Below are 17,820 nucleotides of genomic sequence, written 5' to 3'. Positions count from 1 at the left end.
CCTGGCTGGGCTCATCTCCGCTCCGTTCATAGGCTGTTCCCAATGAGATCTGTCTGTCACTGTTTAATACACCTTTGTGACAGCTAACGCTGCTCCACAGCTGTGACCCAGTCCACAAATACAGGCAGTTCTATTCACACGTGAGGACTCGTGTAGCGAGTGCCATACTGCACAGACAGAACACACTTCTCGCCCTTGTTTCTCTCCATGCGTATCTTGCCGGCATGATAATGGCATCGCCTGATCTCTGAGCTCGTGCTGGATCAACTTCTGTCTGAGGACATCTTCAACCATGCTTTCAACATTCTTTAAAAGCTAATTCTTTACTGTTCAGCCTTCACTACACAGAGTTTACACTGATCTGATTATGGCCAGTGCTCCTCCTTTTGACCACTGTCAAATCCACTAATCTGGACAAGTCAACTCCCAGATTAGTGTTCTCATTCAACAATATAGCCGATGTAGTTCAAACTTTCACAAACAGAGGGTACCAATGCTTCACGTAACCCAAATGTGGATTATGTGAGTGTGTAAACACCCTGACATTCAGTGCAAGACAAGGTAAGATGCAAAACTTTAATATGTGAAGTTAAGAATTTTAACAGTTTGCTAACTGTAAGTATTGGCAATAGTAATTATGCTGTCCTTCCCATTTTACATCATTACATAAACTGTGTTTGTGAACCGACCTTGGCTATCCTCTTCTGGATGGTTTGGCCCTGCTTCATTTTGGAGAAGTAGTGGTAGTACAGAGAGACATAAGTCATGATGGACTTCTCATCAGGATGGGGCACCATGATGTCCTCCACATCCAAGAGCTGCATTATACCAAATTCATTCTCTGCCAGGCTGAAAGCATGGGTCAGATTTCTCTTCGCATCGTCCTGGTGTAGTCGGTTGTAGTCAAACAGATCAGGCCTGGAATAACATAAGTATAACATGTTTATGACAAAAGACTAAAGCAGTGTCAAACGAACAATAAAGGGATAATTCAGCTAAAAATGAGAATTTTTATCATTTACAAGATGCTCATGTCATGTCTGTATGACTTTCTTTTTTCTGCAGAACACAAATGAAGATATTTTGAAGAATGTTGGTAACCAAACAACGTTGTCCCCCATTGATTTCCGTTGTATGAACACAAAAGACATTTCTCAAAATATTATCCTTTGTGTTCCACAGAAGAAAGAGTCAGAAAGATATTGAAAGACATGAGGGTGAATAAGTGATGAAAGAATGTTTGGTTGAAAGTTCCCTTTAAATATTGACTATAACCCATTGCTGTTTATCAAAAATGACGGATATTCATTCTCTGCGAGAATTACGTAATGCATAAAAGAGAACTACCGGTGAGCATGAATAAGAGCATTAAAGGCCAGTCCATCTCTCCAGCTGCTGGAGAAGTCTTGTACATTTACATTGGCGTAACCGGCAGTCTTACGCTGACACCAGATCAGTAAAGCTTCTTTGGCTGAGCGCCGAGCACCACTGACAGCTCCGTCCACCTGAAACCAAAGCAGAATGTTAGCACAAAGTGGCAAATACACGTCTTTGTGTCATAATGACATTCATAAAAAAGCTCCCATAATGACCAACGCAATCTACCAGGAGCAGGGTTTAGGACATGCTTTTATGGGTGTTAAATAAAGCCGCAAATACCAGTACGATGACGAGTGCAAACCTTAGTAAATCACGTTGCGTGATTCATTTCAATACTCTTCTCCCATAAAGTTTGCATCTGAAGAGAAAATTTACAAATGCATATGCAATAAGGTCAGTGGCAAAAACATTTGTGTCCACGCCTTTTTCAGCGCTAATTTTCATTGCGTGTCTTTAGTAAATACCCACAGTAGTTTTTTACGTTTGCATGCTGTTAGTAAATCTGGCCCTAAGGTCTAAAAACTACCTCAATTATGGATCCAATCTGAAATCGAAGAATGATGATCCAAATGAGGCCCAGGATCAGGGTTCTGTCTCCATCCACAACATTTTCTGGACCAATCAAATCTACCCGGACCTAAAGAAGGACAAACAGAGAAAATGTACTTGTATATCGGGTATTATATAGGTTTGTACTGTTTATTCACAGTGTAAAGTGTTCTGAAATTTCTGAAGAATATGATGTTATTGTATCGTTTAAAAATGTTTTTAAAAAGGCAATTTAATTGAATTTGTTTTGTATTTCTTTACTTCCCCTAGTTTGATTGTTTTAAAAGTACCTTGGTTTTAAGGAAGTTAATAGCATTGCTGTTGTTTTCCAGACAGTGAACTCGTAGTGTGCGTCGACTGGGAGTGGGAAGTTTAACCTTAGAGATGAGTTCCAAAAGTCGCACAAGATCCACACCAGTTCTCAGCTCTGTATATACATCAGTCAAGATGATTTTTTCCTTGAACGTAAATGCACATAAAAAATAATTAAACACATTTTTGTATACTTTTCACAATCAATCCCGTTCATTGTGATTGTCTGTGGTAAGACACAAAAAATGCATTTCTTAGCACTTTCCAAGTTTTCAGTTTTCAAAATATACATCTTACGAGTATGTGCATTAACTGGGACACTTGTTGCTAGTGCCATGCTTTAGCAGGACCAGAAAGCTAGTAAATTTCTGCATTAGGCCTATATGCACAATACGTTTTAACAAGTTCAGACAGAATCCATCAGCTGCGGCTTTAACACGGTTTTGCTTAATTGCAGCTGTATTCCACTATGGAGTGACCCACACTCACTCATCTCAGTCAAGCCATGCGTTTACTCTGTTTTCACGCTGGAGCATTGCAACCACTCCCTAATCCATGTGTTGTGGGAATCTAATGTCTCTGAGCAGATCAGCTTACTGCTTCCAATAGGCTCTGCTTACCCAGGGAATAAACTGAGAGAGTTTAGAGCACACCCTGCTCCTCGGGTAGATCCTCAGAGATGTACTGTAGTTCCCATGCACATTTTTCTTTTCAATTATTCTGAACCATTTTGTTTTTCAGTTTTTGTAATCTAGTAAGAGCAAGAATTATGACCTGCTATTGGCACGTTACCATGAAACAACATATAACTGGTGCTCAATCATTAATAAAACTGCACATCAAGTACAATTATAAAGTTACACAACTGCAGTGTGGAGCAAGCATCTATGCTATGTGTTAAGTTAAAGTGTAGTTATTTTTAAGGATCGGTGCGTCCTTATATGATAAACATGTTATGAACAATGTTGTTTGATACAGAACAATACACAGGAGCAACTACGGAAGAGGAAAAGGAAAGGGAAACATTTAAAACACGTCATTCGTTTTAGACAGCTGCCGGTGCCCTGCTATTAATATACTTCTTTGCATTAACAAGCCATGGAAAGTCAATGTAGAATCACTTGTCTGTTTTAACATCTTCCTGTTGTAATGATTAATTTAATGTTGAGTAAGTCTAGTCTCTTAGACGGTTCACAAAATATCAGTAAATATTTTTGAGAGGATTCGGATGACTGGAGACATTTTAACCACGGCTAAACATAGAACTCGGAATACGGAAATACAGTGGAGATATCAGCCTAAAGTACATTTTATGTGTGGGTAAACAAGGCCGTGCATTTTTCTTCCTAAGTTTAACATACTGTAGGTGATGTGTTAAAACAATCTGCACTTTTCTTCTCCTGTGCAAAAGGTTTTCACAACTGTGTCTAAAAATTAACTAGCAAGTTTTCCTTCCTATGCCTGGCATCGCAGCTTTCATCGATTAATTTTAAACTCGACCCGACTGGCCCTGAGAAGCAGTGGGCCGAATTCCTTAAAAAAGAAACTACATTAACTGTCCGCTTGTCATGAGACTACTCAAAGGTCATAGATGGTAATCGTCGATGATAAAAATAATTATGACTCCAACTGGGTTCAAGGGTTCATATCTAGATGTAATCATGTAGGAACGAACATTTCATATTGTAAAATAAAAGTCACAAGGCTAGTTTCAGGTTCAGTAACTTTATATTACACTACATCTCCATTGTTGCAATGTCAACAGATAAACACACACTCATACAAAAATGTATTATGTAGTTTAGAATGTTTGTTTTTTTGTGCTGATATTGAATTCTGCATTGACCTGCTCATACCCCGTTCTTTGAGAAAACACTGTTCATCCATTTGGTGTAGGTCTTCTTCTGCACCATCATCCGCTGTTCCTGAAGCTCCCGGAATCGCCCATCCGACTCCTCTCCATCTCCTTGTCGAGACATCGCGACTTTGTTAGCACCTGATAAAGAAAAAAGAACATAAATGTATTAGAGATGGAATAATGTCACATTTCTGCACCACGGACGTTAAAACCATGTCCGGCACTTGTTTATTAACACTATATACTCACACAAAATGAGTTTAAATATTAATCTGCACACACGATTGATGAGACCTATGATTTTGCATTTCTCAAATGAATCTGCTGAAAACATATAAATATAGAATAAAAGATGCCTTAACAAAATGTCATTGTGAAAGTGCTGAACATGGTAAAAGATAATTCAATTAGAAATCTGGATTATTATCTGGTGATATGGAGGAAGTGAAAGGGCAATTAAGGTAATCTCACTTTTCGTGGTGACGATTTACAGTAAGTACTTCAAGTCGGACTTTACAGACATATTTACTGCTTTGCAAAAATACCGAGCAATTCCAAATCGGTTATGGTTTGAATCAAACAAATCTCAATATTGGTCATTAAATAAATATATTAATAAGTATTATATACTTATATTTTAGTATATAAGTGTTAAACTGTCTAAATGTTAAGCCCTTAAATGAATACTTTTGAGTAATACACGTTAATGTCTTAGAAGTTTTTGTGCAATTAAATGTATAGGGAAAAATATACACAGTGTATAATGTTATTAAAAAAACAATTGGCCTAAAAATGTGTATTATAATGTGGAATGCATATAAATATCATTAAAAAAAATCAAGAAAAACATCAGAAAACACAAAATAATATTAATATCTTGTTTTATTAGTTAAGCATTTAAAAAACACTTCATTACTGTGCACATTAAGTGCAAACATTCAATTCACTCACCCTTCACAAGATTTGCCACAGACGTTCATCATTGGAAAAAATTCATGATTGGAGAGTAATCCGAAAAAATCCTCTTTGAGACTGATCAGTGTTGAGAAGTGAACTGAACTTTGAAGCTGTTGTGGGTAATGATGTTCTGTTACTTGAGGGGTAAAGGTCGCGGTTATATTCACTATTTTATGCAGTTCAGCAGAACACACCTCTCAACAGTCGCATCCAGGTTTTGTCATGTCACGGGGATGGAATTTTAATTGATTTATATGGTTAAATAAACTGAAATAATCCTCACTCAATAAGTGCACATACAATTCAACTTTGTCTGCTTTTTGTGCCAATATCAAAATATGAAAGTTTTAGAAACAAATCATTTCCATTTAAAATGCTATTTATTACATTCCCTTTTTCCATATAAAAGGGTATATAAAATTGTCATCTTTTTACAATGATTACACATTAACATGTGGCTGAAAGATACATTACCACACATTCTAAAGGCTCATTAAACCATATGTTGAAAACACCTTAGCTGCAAAGTCTAACGTCAAACATATGTAGGAGAAGTGCCATATGTAGTTTTACAGTAGCCTAATCCTAATGTCACTAGTTTCTTGCACAAAAACACAAATCATTCGTGTTGAGGACAGCACCAACAGAACTGACCTCATGTCAAACAGGTGCACAGTCCAGTTAATATAGTCCACCTCTCACAATAATCTATCAATAATCAATAGTAGTTAAAATATATGAATATAGTGTAACTGTGACTGACATACACAATTGTTGTATTTACAACGTAATGGAGTTATAATGAAAACTGATTTCATCATATAACCATTTTTTTCATCACTTCACAATGCAACAAGTCCTTAAATGTTATGTTCTCAAAGGCAAACATGTCCGTTACTTTCAGTAATGTTTGTTAAAATATTTAATCCAAACATACATACTGTAAAATTGTTTTAAAGAAAAATATTTTATGGAAAAGAAAACGCTTTGATCTCTGAAACAAGCTCCATATCAAAAAACACCGGTGGGAGAAAATTGTGTTACTGGGTGACTAATGTCTCTCTTTAATACTGAAATGTTTTTTTACTGAAATTTCCCTAAATGTATGCTAATATAAACAAAAAATAATTGACTTCAGTGTCAGACAAAAATATTATACAGACATTGAAAATAACATGGGAAAAGTTTTTCTTTAATCCATGTCACCATATAATGGCAAGTAAACATCTACATTTTATTAAGTCAGTAAAGTAAATTCAGAACATAAAACACCCAGAACATTATCAATATGACTTGTGAGAACAGCTTTAATTGCATCATGAAAACTAAATACTGTTCCCTGCATTACAAAATGTCCACAAATGGGTTTAATGCTGCCAATTCAGGATTATGATGCAATAATTGTTTTCCAGTTTAAACAAAAGGAAAACCTTGAATCCAGATTTAGATGGAAAATATAATATTGTGCTGCAAAACGAATTAATTACCCAAGTAACATTCCTGGGCATGTACAGGTATATTGTTTCAGAATGACTGGGATAGATGCTCATTCTGTCAGTGACCACTATGATGGTGTTTCATGTATACAGTAGATATATCATATGTTTGATGATTGCTTTTATGCATACTTTATGTGTCATTATGCAAGTTGATCAGGGTTATTCCCTAACACGGAGATTGCAAACATATTAAACATTATGTATTTAGTTCTGCAGCAATACATTTAAACCTACTCATTCAGCTTTGGCATATTTCCTTGTGTGATAAGGCTTAATTTAGACCTTAAAACATGGCGTAACCAATAAAACTTCATCCCTTTCAAAACAGTTTTTATTTCTATTTTTTCTTTCTGATTTCACGGCCCCTTTGTTTTAGCATCTGAATGATAGATATTCAGATTAATAAGGCACCTTTATAAATGGACAGAAGTTGATAAAGCATTCAATCCTCCTGGTGGTTGTATAAAATATCTGCAGTGGTGTTCTTCCTGTGCGACGGAGGCACTAGGTGACTTGGTAGCACTGTGGGGAGCTCAAATCCTTCCAGTTTGATCTTAATAAGATGCTGAGCCAATGAAAATTCTTCATCATCCAGCATACCGTCCTTATCACAGTCTGCCAGCTTCCAGATCTTTCCCAGTACAGTGTTGGGTAGGCGAGAATTCATCATCTCCTTCTTGGCATTGATACCCGTCACCTTACCATTAATAGGCATCAAGGTGTAGAAGATTTCATCGTAGCGATGCTTATCGCGACTCACGATCCAATCTTCAGTGTCGGCCCCTGCGCTGATACCCTCCCCGTAGCCGTGGCCGAATGGCCCCTCGCTGGAGTCCTCGAAAGCTCCGCCCATTACCATTTGAGATGGCCGTTTGCTTTCCTCCTCTCGGATCATGTTCATCAGACCTGAGATCTTGGTGGACAGCATCCTGTCCACAGATTCAATCAACTTCACTTTTAAGGAAGGGAATTTGCTGAAGTCATAGTGTAGAAGTTGTTCCTGAATTGATAGATATGAATGACAGAGACAATTTAATGTCAGGTTATATATTTTTTGTTAAATACAGCCATTCAAAAGTTAGGATCTCTTATTCCCTTACAATTTTTTTTACATTATAGTATATATAGACTCAACAAAACAATAAATAAATGCTTGTTATATTTTACCATCTTCAATGTAGCCACCCTTTGCCTAATTTGCAGAAATGTTATCTTGGTATTTTATCACACAATTTCTTGCAGTCATGTTTCTTGTTTTTAACAGTATTGAAGCTCCTATCTATGCTGGGCTCTTATTGGCTAATTTTTCTTCATTATTCAGTCAAGGTTATATATTTCTAAAACATTTCTTTGTTTGTTTTGCAATGAAAGAAACTAATATGTTTGTACTATTACCTTTTTTTCTGCAAAACTAATTCCAGAAATATAAGCATATAGACCATTTCAGCGGCAACAACAAAAACAAACGTTATGTGGCCCAAACTTAACTTACATTTACATTTATGCATTTGGCAGATGCTTTTATCCAAAGCGACTTACATTGCATTTTACTATACATTTGTTACTAAGTATGTGCAATCCCTGGGATCAAACCCATGACCTTGCCGTTGCTAACGCCATGCTCTAACCACTGAGCCACAGGAAACTAATGAACTAATGAAAATATGAATATTCATTAATATTAATATAAATGAAATATAAAATCAATGTTTATATTATAACCAAACACAGACCGGAAGTTAACTTCGGCCAGCGCATGCATTTATATCTTCAGATTAAAAGATTTGTAAGGTCAAGAGAAACATTCACTCAAGTGACCCCAAACATTTAGAACATATTGTTGTTCAATGTTTTGTTATTAATGTTTTTCATTCTGTTTATCATTCATGACACGACATTGATTTATAAACATCAGGGCTGAAAAAAGAAGCAGCGTAGTCCTGAAGTGGTTATTTTGGTTACATAATGCTGGAGCTAATCAATGTCGCTCTGTCTATTTAGAGCATAGCCTTTATCTTTCAAGTGCCTGGAACCAGTATGATTTGTTCTGTGGTTAGTGTAGTCTAATACAATTCTATTGCATTATATTCCACTGTAGACATTTGCAGTAGTCAGACGTTTAACTTTTCCTCCTTAATCACTGGTATAATTTACAAGCATTGCAGTGCTTTTTAAGTGCACTAATTTTGCTCATTTCCATTATAATGTAATTTCTGATCTACGGCTAATTGTGAGTCATGCTGGATAAGCATTCTCAGACAATAGCAGGGCTGGAACTCAGTCATAAGATACAATGCAAAGAAAACATTCCTCAAAGCAAAAGCTGCAGGCTAATGATGATGTTATACATAAATAACCAGCAGTAGCAGAAACAATGTGTCTCTAAATAAAAAAAACAGATTTTACTTGTAAAAGCATGCAGTATATACTTTACATTAGCAGCTAGTATATCACTATCTAAACTGTACTGTACCCCTTATTTAGGACACAACAGTCTTACCTGCATTTTACTGACGTTAGGGAAATCTCCAGGTGAGATGTGATGCTCCCTCTGCAGCAGCTGATAGATCTCGGGCAGGTGGGCGATCAGTTCCTCTTTCTTCTTCTCCTTTCCAAACAAAGAGGGCATTTCCTTTTTCAAGTAACTGATGATGTAAGCATGCACCTACAAGACAAATGGCATGTTACATTTAGAATGTTCATTATAGGGTGTGATGGATCAATGATTTATGTATTAATTGACAGGGTTAGGGTTTGATTGAAAATATCTCATGATATTCTATTTTAGTGTTTCGTTCCATCATAACCTTTAGTGATTCTAGAGCCTTTTAACATGAGCAACTATGCATTCATAGTAAACAATCATAACATAGTGTTGGCTATAAATGGTATGATGGGTCTTTTATGCAAGTTCAGCCTAAAAACAAGACCAGGCATTTTTAAAGCCTAATTCAAGATGCAGCATGTAAACGTATGCACTATGTGTAAAAACATTAAAGGGGTCATATGGCGCAAATACGTGTTTTTCTGTGTCTTTGGTGTGTTATAAGTTGCCCGTGCATGTATTAGATACGTAAAATTGCACAAATTTAAGTGTCGGAACACCGGAATGCTCACCCAGACCTGCCTGAAACGCCTCGTGTAACCACACCCCCACAAATCTACGTCAGTTCGTGGTATGATTTGACTAAGACCGCCCAAATGTATACGCAAGTAAGGTGGGCGTACCTGTCAGTACAATTGCTTTGGAACCTGATGTTCCAAATATGGTAAGAGGCGTTACATTTCCGTCACACGCTTGCAGTATTGGACCAATCACCACGCACTGGTGAACTGGCCAATCATAGCACACCTCGCTTTTCAGAGCAATGAGCTTTGTAAAAAATCCATGCGTTTCAGAGAGGCGGGGCAAAGAGGACATACAAACATGCACGGTATGTGGAAAATACAGCATTTTTTAACTTTAAATCGTGTATACACATTGCATTACATCTAAAACAAACTATAATATTCGTTTAGCCATGTCATATGACCCCTTTAAGAATGACTGTATTATCAAAAAATGCTTGATGTTCCATTTATTACAATGCAGGATCAATATCAGTCTCATTGTTTAGCGTTGACAATTTGTCTTAGATTTGCAAAATATCCACCCTCCAAGCTGGTTACATAACCAAACACCACGTGTTTATACCTTGAAAATGCCCTTGGTAAAGGGAACACTCGAAAAGCGTCTGTATTTACACAACTGTATTCCTCAATATGGAGGAAGTGCACAGCAAGAGATCCAAAACAAGGCTTGGCTTTTTCCTTCCAGGCCGTGTTTATTCCTCTTCTGGATGACTGACCGACAGAGGGGGAGAGGGCGAGGGCGTAAACATGACAAGTGGCAAGACGAGTGGGGTGGAGAGGTTAGGAAAAACAAGGGCCGTGCTCTCCTAGAGCACATTACACACATTCCTTTGTACCACGGAAAGGGACTTTTCTGGGCCTTTCCAGGAGATGGAGAGTGTGTTTAACTGCCTCACACTGCAGGAAGACGTAAGCATGAGGCTACAGAATTCCTGTTTGCTGGACGTGTTTGTAAATATTGCGGAAGAGATAAGACACACTTTGTGTGGTGGTTCCATGAAGGAATTGTTTATGGTGACCATGTGCAATACTTAAGCAGGCGTGTGTTGATAGAGGTTAATGTGGCACAGTGTGTAAGTTTGTGTAGTCCGGTCGGCCAAAAACAATAGTGGTTGAACTGAGGTCAAGCACAAGACAAAACAGACAATGGGTAGTGATGTTGGAAAGTTTTGGGGTTAAATGCATAGGTCAGTCTGTTGTAATAACGTTACATTAAAATTCTATTATAAAATAAAGGTGATAAAGGTAATACTGTTCATAATCAACTATAAAAAAATGTAACCCTTCATAATATAACTATTACATAACTAAACACATTGTATAAAAGAGACTTGTTTGACACAAGCGTTAAAACGCATTTACAACAGTAGATTGTGCACCTCTATGCAGGGGTAAAAATTGCTTAAAAAGCTCACCTTAGCAAGGCGAGCTCTTTTGATGAGGTCATTCAGTTTACGCAGCGCAGCTTTACGAGGCAGACTTTGGATGTCCCTGAAGAGATCTTGTGTTTCAGCTTCAAACAGGCGACGGTTTTCTGGGTTTTGGAGAGGTTTGGCCCAAAAAGATCCCAGATAGACTCTTACCACCTCTGGGGTATTGATCACCTTTCCCAGTGACCACATCAGCGCACCGTAAACCCGCATCAGCTGCTGAGTGTCCACCTGATCGGCCTTGTTCAGCACCACGCGGATTTTGTCATCCTGTCCGCGGAAAGCTTTGATCGCTTCAGAAAACTCGTCAGATATGTCCAGTTTGTGTGCATCAAAGAGGAGGATGATGCGGTCCACCCGCTCTCCAAACCAACGCAGAACCTCAGAGAAATCATAGCCTGTTGTGAGAAAATAGCACGTCAGTGAACTGAGATTCTACATTGAGTTGAAGTTTTCTTCCTATGGGTATATGTGTGATTACATTTCACTGCTGTCCTTCTGAAGCCTTGTATCTCCATATTTTGTGATTTTTATTTTTTGCCAGAAATCATTATTAGTCACCCTTAATCTTTGTCACTGGCTTTTGCAAATATTTAACCAATAAAATGTGTTTAAAAAGTGCTTGTTAACTTTGACAACACAATATTAATCATTTAAAAAGTACTGTGTTTTTCGGACATGCGAGGTTTCAGAAATACAGCGACGACTTTACATTATTTCATATAAATTTAATAAGATATATTTCAAGGCTGCCAGTAGATTTTGCAACCTTGCATTTACATTTTACTCTTTTTTTGTCTGTGTTCCTGTGCCCAAAATCTCTGCATGGCTAGCTACTTATACATTCAAGCAACCTATACAAAAAAAACCCCTTAACTTTCTGAAACTATTGACACAGCGTCAAATGTGAAGATCAGTTTTCAAGCTGTGTATCGGTGCACAGGTCAATGACCCCGTGTGACCATGGGAACCTTAGAGAAATGTCTAGCACATCTGTCTTCATTGACTGAGTGATGCATGTACCTCATTATAAACCCATTATGGACTTATTGGCTGCGTTTCAGTGCAATGGTAGATATACTCATTTTTTACACTATGACTTGCTTATCCAACCTCCCAACAGAGGAAATCATGCTGCTCCAACGACAATGGCACGAATTACATAGTGCCATAAAAATTTTACAAAAAGCTCTTCCAAGATTTTATAAAGGCGGAGCTCAGAGCTGAAAGTGTGAGAACCATCAATTTCCTTTGCATGCAAGGCAACTTGGTCTATCAGAAAACGTTCCCTAAATGAAGAATAAAAAAGACTGAACACAAATACGGTGTCCTGATTTCGAGCATCTACACAATTGTGAAATCAGAATTGTGAACTACACGATTTTAAACAGGACTTTTAACACACTGTTCATGCCACTCATGTCAAATTCTAAACTAAATTTAGTTACAAATCATATACCATAGACACACAAGCACAATATTGTACAGTACATGTCTAAAAAGTGCTAGAGAAATGGAAACAGAGCCAAAGCAGGAACAGATGTGCAACGCCCATGTGTCTTATCCCTCTCACCCAAAGCAGCGCCTGTTCATCTGCACCATCCTACTGCTCCACCACTGGGCCTAATCTGCAGCCTTCAGGCCCTTTACGCACATACGTGCATTTTTAAAGATAAGACAACGTGCACAGCATAAACAGACCCACAACTTGCAACTGTTGTGAATTGCCTGGCAGCATCCTTCCTTTAGAGTTCAAATAAAAGAACGCGATAACAAAAGCATGCTGGGATTACAAACATGTTGTGTTAATTGTTTACCCTGTGACACATAAACACTAGCTGCATACTGAGGTTGCAGAACGCTGATGTAACCCTTGAAGCAGATTTGGCGAGCTCGAGCTCGAGACATGAGGAAAATGAAAGTGAGAAATGCTGACTTCATAACATCACGCAAGCTCATCAGGGTTTCCAACGTGTCTGTTGTTGCCACGTAACGGGACGGGCACGGAAACGACAGAGGAAGTTTACAAAGAAACAGACGCGAATCTGGTGACTGAAATGAAAACTAATGACTAAACCGGTATGACTGTTCCTTACGCTGCAAACAGTCCCCAGGTCCTGAGGGATTACTGAGGGACTGAACCAGTCGGTCCGCAGTAATGTTATTATATTCAAGTCACAGAGACTTTGGGATGAAGATTTCTACCACCGATAAGCTGCATAACTCAGGCCGTTATGGTCATGTGACATTACTAACACTCCTCTAAGCCTATCCAAAAACAGAGTCTTGTCAGGATCCGTCATGGCGGTATGGTTCTGAGCAGGGATAACCCCGCTTAGGGTAAGCGGAACAAACAGATGTCATTCGTTATTAAGTGTAACACATAATTAAAATGTAACAGACTTATGAAGAGAAATATACATTTCAGGTGGAGTTGGGGATGGAGGAGGGTAATTTGCTCGTGAGCAACACGATGAGCTGCTGATAACTGAATGAATTTAAAACGGAAGCTGAGATAGCGTCACATTTCTATAGGTGGATGTGGATCAGCTGATGTGAGCTTGACTCACGTGACCTGCCAGAATTAACGCTACACGCTTGATTTGTGTTATACAGATCTAAAAAGATTTCTGAAGGGCTACTATTAAAGGTATAGTTCACCCAAAAATGTATAAAACGGTTAGTTTGGGTCATTGATTCTGATTGGCTGTGCCGTGTTCTAAGCTGTAGTAAAAAAACATACAGCCGTGTACATCAATGCGCCACTGTATGCAGCCACTGACCTCTGCTTATGCGCTGCTTCTCTCCAGAAAGTATTCCTGGGGTGTCGATGATGCTAATGCTCTGTAGAACCTGGTTAGGCATCTGTGAGCAGATGAACCTGATGAGATAAATGGAGAGTTTTCATTACCCTACTGTCTGTAAGCAAAACAAACTTCAATGGTGACACAACATTTGGCAATCAAGGCAAAGTAAAACAGCTGAGACACACATACAGCCTAGAAGCTTTTAACTTTGCATTTCTAGATTTCATCTCAAGAGTATTTCCAATGTTCTTTAGGCGTCACATTTTGAATATACTTATGAAGCTAGAATACATATTACACTACTGCCTCAAGCGAGTTTAAAAATGTTTGTTTTTTTATAAAAACCTAAGAGGAAATTGCAACATCTGTGAGAAAACATCAACTGTCAGCTGCAAAGCAGGACACTTTGTGAAATAAAGGAAGAGGCAACGAAGCAAGTTTCGTTTTCAAGATCATTATATATGCCTTTTTTATTCAAAGATCCAGATGCAAGAGAAAAGAAAAAGAAACTGCTGTGCCCAAACGTGCCATCACATGACGCACGACGAGATCCACAGGAAACAAAGTGCATTGTTTCTGGGTTCCTCTGGAGAAGAGGTGATGTTCCCTGTCAAGTGTAACTTTGACCTTTCTAGTGGTCACTGTCAAAGAAATACTTACCCGTTTCCCCTCCACATAAATATCCAGCAAACAGGAAAAAGACCTTTGTCCAACTGTCTAGATGCTAAAATTAAACACTAAAACTTGTAGAAACTTTAGGTGCCCAAAACTAAAAGGGGAATTTTTGTCCGTAATAGAAAAACTGCACTGCGTGGGATGAGAGGAAGAATTGAATGGGCGTCAGAATGAATATGACAAAATATGACATGTTAATCTGCTTGAGTGGAAATGACACAACTGCACAGCTACAAAGCACCCTGACACTGTGTATTTACTATGAATGCGTCTTTTATACCTTAAAGGCGGGGTAACCGATTTCCAAATTACGCTTTAGACAACTGAGTCGGGCCGAGTACCAAAACAACCTTGTAGCCAATCAGCAGTAAGGTGCACAGTGCACAGGACAGACATTAGACAAGCCGAGCGCTGATGAAAGCGAAAGATGGGGGTAGGGGTGTGTTTGTTTTGGTGATTTGAACATCAACAACGACTAAGAGAAATCGGACACCCCGCCTTTAATAGTACTGTAAACTTCAAAGTGTACCTGAGCTATGGTAGTGGAAGAACCGGTCTATTTCAGGTTTCACAGAACATCTTATAACAAGTGTAATGGTTATACATTTTCTCAATTACCAATTAACCCAGACCCATTTTCTGCAAGCAAATCTGGGTAAAAGTGTGCATTTTAGCTCCATTTGACAAAAAAACTATAAGCACCATCACCTGTTTAAGAAAGCGTTTCCAAATGCATTGAGCTTGCGGAAAGGTTTCTTGGGGTCGACAACCAAGGCGTTGCCGGGTACAACCCCCTCGTTCTCATTATACATCACAGCAATGAATCCATCTGTTGTTGGTTCAGGGCCGATTCGCATCCCTGGAAAATCCTGCTCTAGAAGATATCTGAAAGAGAGAGAGAGGTTAACCATTAATTTTAAAGCACTACTTAGTGGAGAGGCCTGATGATCATGTGACGCCACATGCTAACAGCAAATCATCTGTGTTAATCATGTTGGGACAATGCAATGTCAAAATGCTCAAAATCAAAGCTAAACAGCAGACCACATGAGTGGCACCCTAAACTATGGGCTAACATGTGAATGTAAAAACAGTCCAAGTCATCAGTCTTGCTTTTCCTGAAACTCCCAAACCAAAGATCCTTACCACATCCTGTGAGAGGATGAGAAAGTGTCAAAGGTTTCCAAGCAAAGAATCACAAAATGCCATTACAATTAAACATAAACATAAGGGAGCTATAAATCAAGCACGTTCATAGGGGGGTGCAATTGTGTCCTTGCTGCATATGTGTAACGGAAGAGAAACTTTGAGAAGCACCAGGTCCGAGTCAAATTGGCTAATGCCAAAAAATGGATAAAAATCAATGCAAACATAATTTTCATTGGTCCTTTGTGCCACACTGAGTTCAAGGAACAGTTCACCCCAAAATGAAAATTCTGTCTTCATTTACTCACCATCGAGTTGTTCCAAAACTGTATAAATTTCGTTTTCATGAACACAGAGAAAGATATTTGGGAGAATGCTTGTAACCAAACAGTTCTTGGTCACCATTGACTACCACGGTAGGAAAAATTGCTTTATAAAATTCTTTGTTCTGTTGAACACAAAAGAAGATATTTGGAATAATGTAGGAAAGCAAACAGTTCTGGGGCACTTTTGACTACCGTTTTTCCTACTATGGTAGTCAACGGTGGGAAAGAAGCATTCTTCCAAATATCTTTCTCGGTGTTCATCAGAACAAAAAAATGTATACAGATTTGGAACTCGATGATGAGTACATGATGACCGAATTTTTACTTTCGGGTGAACTGTCCTTTTAAGTACACCCATAAAAAATGACCAGTGTGCATGCGTGTAAACTAATGGTCTCTAATGTATAAGCACGAGTAATGTGTTAAAACAACCATAAACAATCACCAATTTGTCATGTTGTACATTCTTAATGTCCTATGCAGTCTACACACAAGCTGGTTCTATATTGAGGGTCAATTTGATATGCAAACCATTGGATTCTCTCATTCAGACTTCTGCCAAGGTGATACTGATGAGATTCAGCAATGACATCAAACAGGGACAATATTGACAGTCAATAAGTCATTAAGAAGAAGAAGAATGATGGTTTTTATGAGTTATTTGCCCACTCTCCAGCCTTCTGAATCACTCCACAGATGAATGGAGTGTGTGAGCTGGCATATGCTGTTTTAACACATTCCTTGTGAGGCTTTGCCGTTAGTAACCACAAAGAGCCGACTGTACTCAATTTTACACGTGCATAAGTATATATGTGTGTAATATCACTTGAATAACCAATATATTCTTAGCTTACTAAAAATGACAAAGAATTACTTGCTGTGACTTCGCATAAAATGGATTACACAGATTTACAGGTTGTAAAAGCAATGCATTACCTTATAAAGGTGGTTTTCCCCGTGGAATACTGTCCGACCAGCAGCACCATGGGTTTGCTCTGGAAGTCCGCCTCCTCCAGCGCCGGTGAGTGAAACTCATGGAAAAGATACGTTTCCTCTAAAGGCAACAGTTTCTTAGTATAAAGACTTTGAAGTCCTTCTGTCACCGTCTGAAACATGTCGCCCTCTTTGTTCCTACCACCCTGTTCCTTATTTACCCAAGTGAACATGCTGTCGTTCCTCTTAAATCTCTTTTATCCGCGACACGGCGTTAGTTCCCTTTTTATATTCGAGGAAATCAAAACTTAATATAAGACTTGTTTTCAGGACGTGACAGCAGACGGCCAACAGTCCTCTGCTCGTACTGTCCAGCTGTGATGCCGTATCCGTGACCTCACCTGTATTGTTTTATCATGTGACGCTGCTTCTCATGACGCTGTGTTAATATGCATGAGGTACAGTGACGCAGGGATTTAACACTGGAACGCTCCCTGATGAGGGCGGGTTGTTAGGGTGGAGTTGTTTGGGCGCACGTTCAGCCCTGAACCTGCACTGGCTTGACTGACTACTACTATAAGTTGTGAAATATTTCTGTTAGGTGCAAAACAAAACAAAGGGAAATTAAACTCTTTCTTGTCGTGGCATTATTTAAATAGACGCCGCTGAGGCATTTTGGCCATTTTACGTAGCAGATAAATTGACAAATTATCCGTACATCCGTTTCATATAAACCTTTGTTTTATATTAGCACACATTGTAAAACCATGTTTAAATGATTCAAATTACCCACTCCGCTCAGTCTGTTGCATTTAA

The 17,820-nt window shown here is 38.5% G+C and overlaps 2 protein-coding genes across 2 annotated transcripts in view; both read right to left on the bottom strand.

Annotated features, from left to right (window-relative positions):
* Nucleotides 1-4,185, bottom strand: part of sptbn5 (spectrin, beta, non-erythrocytic 5) — a 33,171-nt gene extending 28,986 nt beyond the window's left edge. The window contains exons 1-5 of the mRNA XM_057343800.1: nucleotides 4,098-4,185; nucleotides 2,220-2,387; nucleotides 1,907-2,017; nucleotides 1,348-1,505; nucleotides 690-918 (exon numbers count right to left, since the gene is read on the bottom strand). Coding sequence (XP_057199783.1) covers nucleotides 690-918; nucleotides 1,348-1,505; nucleotides 1,907-2,017; nucleotides 2,220-2,387; nucleotides 4,098-4,157 — 726 coding nt within the window. The 5' untranslated portion in view covers nucleotides 4,158-4,185. The remainder of the gene's footprint in view (nucleotides 1-689; nucleotides 919-1,347; nucleotides 1,506-1,906; nucleotides 2,018-2,219; nucleotides 2,388-4,097) is intronic.
* Nucleotides 4,186-4,980: 795 nt separating this feature from the next.
* On the bottom strand, nucleotides 4,981-17,421 carry ehd4 (EH-domain containing 4). The gene is made up of 6 exons (XM_057344086.1): nucleotides 17,008-17,421; nucleotides 15,308-15,484; nucleotides 13,901-13,998; nucleotides 11,103-11,515; nucleotides 9,056-9,220; nucleotides 4,981-7,555 (listed from the first exon to the last, which is right to left on the bottom strand). The coding sequence occupies exons 1-6, from the start codon at nucleotides 17,235-17,237 to the stop codon at nucleotides 6,998-7,000; spliced, it is 1,641 nt and encodes a 546-aa protein (XP_057200069.1). The 5' UTR covers nucleotides 17,238-17,421; the 3' UTR covers nucleotides 4,981-6,997.
* Nucleotides 17,422-17,820: the final 399 nt, after the last annotated feature.

This window comes from Triplophysa rosa, linkage group LG10 (genome assembly GCF_024868665.1).
Source record: "Triplophysa rosa linkage group LG10, Trosa_1v2, whole genome shotgun sequence".
NCBI lineage: Eukaryota > Metazoa > Chordata > Actinopteri > Cypriniformes > Nemacheilidae > Triplophysa > Triplophysa rosa.
This window is presented reverse-complemented; position numbering and strand designations above follow the sequence as displayed.

Excerpts from the sequence above, each read along its gene's own strand:
- ehd4 (XM_057344086.1), bottom strand. The coding sequence starts at position 17,237 with ATGTTCACTTGGGTAAATAAGGAACAGGGTGGTAGGAACAAAGAGGGC. Across the intron at positions 9,221-11,102 it reads AAAGAGCTCGCCTTGCTAAG|GTGCATGCTTACATCATCAG; the intron begins GTGAGCTTTTTA and ends TTTGTCTTGTAG. Across the intron at positions 7,556-9,055 it reads CTAACGTCAGTAAAATGCAG|GAACAACTTCTACACTATGA; the intron begins GTAAGACTGTTG and ends CTATCAATTCAG.